At 25.2% G+C, this 6,808-nt stretch overlaps 1 protein-coding gene across 1 annotated transcript; it reads right to left on the bottom strand.

Annotated features, from left to right (window-relative positions):
* Positions 1–5,622: 5,622 nt before the first annotated feature.
* Positions 5,623–6,553, bottom strand: OCT59_023638 (uncharacterized protein; the record flags this gene model as incomplete). The annotated part of the gene is made up of 5 exons (XM_066134858.1): positions 5,623–5,703; positions 5,772–5,971; positions 6,045–6,134; positions 6,361–6,441; positions 6,511–6,553. The coding sequence occupies 5 exons, from the start codon at positions 6,551–6,553 to the stop codon at positions 5,623–5,625; spliced, it is 495 nt and encodes a 164-aa protein (XP_065990942.1).
* Between the last annotated feature and the right edge of the window lie 255 nt (positions 6,554–6,808).

The raw sequence follows: 6,808 nt of genomic DNA, 5'->3' as shown, positions 1-6,808 counted from the left end.
ATTAATTGAGCTGTAGATTATAATTTTAATTTTAGTTATATAAATAAATAACTACGTTACTCAAAAATAAATTTCAGAATTATTATGGGCAAAAGAAAAAAAATTATGAATTGAACGAAGTTCAATAAATTGCGCACATTTGTATTACTTGTTTATATTGGTACTACTATTGTATACAAAAATTAAAATTCGTAAGCAGCAGCTGATCATCATAAAAAAATAAATCTAACCCGAAATGGTTAAAATGAAAATGCGAAGTAAAATTATTTCGGTAATGTAGATCATATAATTTTTTTTCTGAAAACATAAATAGCAAAAAAAAAATCATTGCCAAATTAGGACCCCGAACAATATATGAAAAGGTAACAATAGAGAGTTTGCGTAGAATGAGCCCAAAAGTATGTAGATCATTTCATTTTTTGGATAATTCTGACCAGCATTACATAGTGCCGGCCCTGAAGAGATGCGTAGAGCTATTAGTAAATTTGTGCCGATCTCTTGTTACCTATTTATATATTGCTCGGGGTCCTGCCAAATTATATATTAAAAATAAATTAGTTTGGAATAAAATTTTTAATTAATATATTTTTAATCAACGAAAATCAAGGTGGATACAGATTATAGTTTGCACTTCACACATAAGCTTTTTTTTTTGTCTTTACGCTAGGAAAATAAATAATAATATTGTATGATTGGTTAAATGAACCTTGTCTAGTAAATATGGTAAATGAAAGAAATGTAAGGTATTTCATGCTATTATCCGTATGGAGAAGATAATATATGATCAAACATTGAAGGATCTATACGTAAATCAATAATAATTTTGAAAAGTTTATTATGCAATTTTTAATTGGATAAATTTTAAAACAAAAAGGGAATTTATTTATCTTTTATTTTAAATGATATTTATTTAATTATGTATCAAGAGATATATTTTTGAATTGAGACCATATCTTCCATATTACCTTTGCACTAATCTTACTAATATTTGATGAGGCGTAAAAAAATTGAGAATGAATAAAGTGTGAAATTATGGTTAAGTATTAAATAGCTCTTGTATTAAAAATCTATTTCTACGATAAAAATATTAATAAATGTTTTTAAAAAGGACAATCTAACGGACTGCAGGTTTCATGAAGATAAATACATCATATTTTGAATATTGTATTTTATAGTGAATTTTCAAAATTAATTCGTGGTACATCTTTTTTTTGTAATGCATTTTTCTTTATTAAGGATAGATATCCATACATAGAAATACCTACACAGTAAATAGTTTTTGTATAAATTTGTACCAAATGGGCTCATCCATATATAATTGGCTCTAGATTGGCTTATTTTTTGCATAAATTTGAGCTAATTTCGAGCCAATGAGCCCATTTGGTATAAATTTATACAAAAACTATTTACTGGGCTAGAATCATATGTGCAACATGATATGACTCTATAAAAAAAACATTGATCTATCCTAAAACAAAAAACAAACAAAAACGAAAAATTAATAAACAAACCCTTATTAGCTGACCCTTCTACACTACTAACTACTAACTCTATCTCTAATAACACTGGAAGAACAATATCACAAAAACTAATGACTAGAAGAAACACTGACTAAGTCTAGATAAAGGCACAAAGGCAAGAATGGCCTAGCAACCTTTTCCCCACATCAAGTCTCTGCGACCCTACTCATCCTACAAAACTAAAGAGTTAGTCTACTGTCAAAGAAACCTTTTTAACTTTGTTTCTCGAAAATTTTTTTTCATGCAAGCATGAGACTATAGAGACTTGTTCCCTCCGTCATAGTCTTCTGTCACGTGTTTACTGCCCTATAAAAAAAGAAAATTCGGAATTTGTCCTGAAAAGTATGGAAAATGTCCGGAAATTTTCTGTGCGTCCGGAAAACATTCGGAAACGGTCACGTTTTGGAACATTTTCCGGACGCACAAATTCCAGACATTTTCTTGACACTCCAGAATTTGTCCGGAATTTGTCCAGAATCGAGCGTCCGGAAAATGTTCCAAAACATGACCGTTTCCGAATGTTTTCCGGACGCACAGAAAATTTCCGGACATTTTCCATACTTTTCAGGACAAATTCTGAATTTTCTTTTTTTATAGGGCTGTGGATATGGCCTTGGATAAATTTGATGCCGCAAGTAAATCACCTCATTTCCTATCAATCCCATTGGTTCCCTGCTGAGCTTTCCATTACCACTTTTGGAGTCAATCCGTGTGTTATATTATTGCTGCGCCAACTGAAAAAAAATTTGCGAATCGTAATACCAGTGAAAACTATTAATAGTTTAGAAGAAACTGCCATTCCAAAAGTGTTAATTATTCAAAATTAGTATACCGCTCAATATAAGCAAAATATGGCATAACAACCCTATAAAAAAAAATTTCTTTAAAATGTACTTAAAATATACTTATATATTTTTAAAATATATCTAAAATATACTTAACATTTTTAAAATATACTTAAAATATACTTAAAATTGCAATTTTAAGTATATTTAAAGTGTAAAATTTTGTACTTAAATTATACTTAAATTATATTTAAATTGCAATTAAGTATATTTTAAATATAATTTAAGTATAAAATTTCATACTTTAAATATACTTAAAATTGCAATTTTAAGTATATTTTAAGTACATTTAAAAATTTTAAGTACATTTTAGATATATTTTAAAATATATAAGTACATTTTAAGTATATTTTAAAGGCTTTTTTTTTCATAGGGCAAGCTAGACAGCCTGTAATTGATCATTTTGGGAACCGTTCATTTCACCGACAGAACCCCATGTACCCTGGTAAGGTCTATTAATAAGTAAGATGATGCTTGATATTTTAATTTTATCTGTTTGTGCTTGGTATTTTTATCTGTCCGTGCTTGAGGTTTATCTTATCTGTACTTGATTTTAATTTTATCTTGACAAAAATTAGTTTCTTTGTCAGCACAGGGGTGATATTTTGTCAATCACATGTTTTTTAAGTATAGCATAGTTTTTACACGAAGAATTTTTTTTATTTTATTGGCTTTTTTTTTATAAAACAATTTTGTAGAGAATTTTTATTTTTAATATAGGCAAAGGCTTTTTTTGATAAAATTCTTTGGAATTTTTTTTTAATAAAAAGACTTTTTTTGATAAAAATTTTGTTAGAGAATTTTTTTATTGATAGCGTAATACCTAATAAGCCCGTGATAAATCACGTTGCCACCTTAGATATTGAAAAATAAAACTTTATTAATAATATAAATAAATACAATAATGTGCTTGGTTAAATAACGTTAAATAACGGTTAAATATTTATCCTAAAATCTCTTTTTATTTTTAAAAGTTAACCAAACAATGTTTATCATTACTAATTTACGATCTATTTCCTTAAACGTAAAGTCATTTAGTAATCAATTACATTATCTTAGCGACTAGTTCTATCTATTTCATAGTTTAACGTCATTGCGGACCAATTAAAATACAATTTTAAACTACTATAAATTTATATACTAATTTTAAATATAATACTGCGCCTCATAATTGATAAATTTACTAAGTTACTATGGTTACGGCATTACAATAGGGACATTTCTGAGTTTTTTTTTCGATTGATAATTTCGTGGACATATGCCTAATTTGTTGGAACAATTTTTTTTAACAGGATTTTTTTTTTTTGATAGAAAATTCATTGAGAACTTTTTTTTACAATAAAAAATTATTATTTTGAATATTAATTATTAAAATATTAAATTATATAATACTAATATTAATTCTTTGGAGAAAGTATTTTTTGATGGAGAATTTTATTAGAGAATTTTTTTTAATAGGGGGATTGTTTTTGATAGAGGATTTTATTAAAGAATTTCATTAATAGGAAGATAAATAATTTCGCTGAGAATTTTTTTTTTTGATAGAAATTTCATCATAGAATTTTTTTTTAATAGGTAAGATTTTTTTTTTGATAGATCATTTCCATCGGGAATTTTTTTTTATATAATAAATATTTATTATATTATATAGCCATACATAAAAATCTTTATAGTCCATAGGGACCATGAACAATATAAAATTATGTAAAATATTGTGCAAAACTTAAGAATATTGTATATATTTATATATTAAAAATAATATAAATTTACACTTTTAATTATAAAATATTTTATTTCAAAATACACAAAATTACACTTTTAATCACTAAATATTTCATTTTAAAATACGTAAAATTACACTTTCAATTATAATATTTTTATGGATCATTTTAACGCTCACCAGTGGTGAAATTCACCCAAGGTAAAGTTCACCTATATTACATAATTTATTAAAATTTAAATTGTTTTGTTTTGAAAAAAATAATAATTTTATTAATAAAAATATTTATATAAAATATATAGTTTAAATATAATAATATATTATACAATAATTTATAATTTAGTATTATTATAAAAAATGGATAAATCCTATAAGTATTAAGTAGATTTTATACTGCTAAACAACTTTCAATTAATAAAGGAAGTAAATTTCATTTGACTAAAGTGGTGAAATTACACTCTAAAGTTAGTAAATGGAAAAAAGAAAAATTTGAAAGTTAGTACCATGATGAAAAACGTAGATTTCTCCATATGTATTATACCTATACCCATAAAAATTAATATATAAGTAGTTTCAACCTTGCTGAACAATTTTCAATTAAGTTAGAAAGTCGATTTCATTTGACTAAAGTGGTGAAATTACGCGCTGAAGTCAATAAACAGAAAAATAAAAATTCGAAAGTTAGTACCGTTATGAAAAATGTAGATTTCTCCATATGTATTATACCTACACCCATGAAAATTAATATACAAGTAGTTTCGACCTTGCTGAACAATTTTCAATTAATTTAGTAAGTCGATTTCATTTGACTCAAGTAGTGAAATTACACTCTAAAGTTATTAAATAAAAAATATAAAACTTTAGGAGTTAAACAGTTAGTAGTGTTATAAAAACACAAATTTCTCTATAAATTTCATTTCTAATTTATGAAATTGAGTTGTATGGGTTTAATAGTATGTTTGGAAAAAAAGTTACAGTTTAAAAAAATTCATAAAAAAATTTTTATTTACGTGTATGAAATTGTAAAACGTAATACAAACAAAATTAATATAAAACTAAAATTATCATATTACTGGTGAATTTCACCAGAGGTAAATTCACCCCTGGTGAATTAATTTTAAATTAACCACTGGTGAATATAAAATTAATCCTATTTTTATTTAAAAATATATAAAATCGCTAATAATTTTATTTAAAAATACAAATTTAATTAGCACCACTATATATTTTTCTATATATTCTTATATAATAATTTTCTATTATACCTAATCTTTCTGCATACCATTCTATGATAATATAACAATAATGAAATAAGTTAAGAATTAAGCGCAAATTCAAAATACAATATTTATTAAAATATTAAATAAGATACCTGAAGTTGATTACAATAGACTTCTTTTCTATTTTGATTCCACTTGAATTTTCATTCAGACCAACTTAACTTATAAATAGATAACTTACTGCTGAAAGTATACCGTTCTCAAATAATAAATCCCACTCGTTAGATATCATTATTAGTTTAATTTTTGAAATTTTGTTAATATACGCAAGGAAGCCTTTTTAACTTGTTCTTTTGTTGGATATTTGTATAGTCTTCAGTAATATATGAAATATAAACCTAACGAATAAAATGTTTATTAATGAGAAAACATATATGCATTATGATAATCATTTAGTATTACTTACATCAATCCAACCGTGCCCTTTTTTGTTTGATGATACTGCTTTATCACTTGACCCAATAGCATCTTTAATTTCACTTAATTCTTTTTGGAAAGTTTTGTTATCATTTTCTAATTCCGTTACCTTGGTTGATAGAAATTTAAGATCTTTTTGGTTCTGCATCACAACTTCAAGGATTTTCGTTAATATGCGAGAATCTGATGCTAAAAAAATTAATTTCTAATATAATACATATACACAAATATAAAAAAAATAAAGAGTTGTAAATAAAAATACTTGTATTTGTGTGTAATAAGGTTGAATCATTTTCATTTGCAGAAACTTGAGAAGATTTGTTGGAATCATCAGTTTGGTTACCATCATTCTCTTCAAACTTATCATTAGAACATAATGAATTAAAGTTTTTTTAGTAGTATTTTTACATTGAATTGATGAAAAAAGTAACTTAGGGAAAGAAGTTGATTTTGGAGTGAAAATTAATGTATTTTTTTGTAAAGTAGGAGTAGAAAGTGACAAATGAAAAGGTCCAGTATTATTTCGCTCTAATAATGGTAATCATGATGATTTTTCTTTTTGGTTTTCTCATCCTTACTACTATCATCTGAACTTGATGCTATTGACCTTTTATGTTTATCATTCAAAGTCTCATCATTTATTGTTTTATCCACTACCTCTATTAAATCAGGATTTTTACTTTGACTATGACCTTTACACTGAACTTTACTGGAATTTTTATTTCAACTTTGGCCTCTACTTCTGCCTCGACCTTGATTTCGACTAGCCATGTAAAAATTTATTATATATTATGATATATAAATTAAAGAGATTATATTGAAGAATATTAATATATATACAAGCAGTAAAACTTTTATGAAGTAAAAAAAAAAGAAAAATATAAACACGATCAGTTAATAATGGTCATATTTAAACTTTTAGTCTATAAAGTTACACTAAAGTCTAACTGAAATTAAGCTTTAAAAGTTTAGTAACTGCCAGATAATTTAGTGTGTTGCAGATCATCCATTAAATTATTCGGCAGA

This window comes from Rhizophagus irregularis, chromosome 4 (genome assembly GCF_026210795.1).
Source record: "Rhizophagus irregularis chromosome 4, complete sequence".
NCBI classification, from domain to species: Eukaryota; Fungi; Glomeromycota; class Glomeromycetes; order Glomerales; family Glomeraceae; genus Rhizophagus; species Rhizophagus irregularis.
Note: the sequence above shows the minus strand (reverse complement) of the source record. Positions and strands in the feature narration are given on the sequence as shown.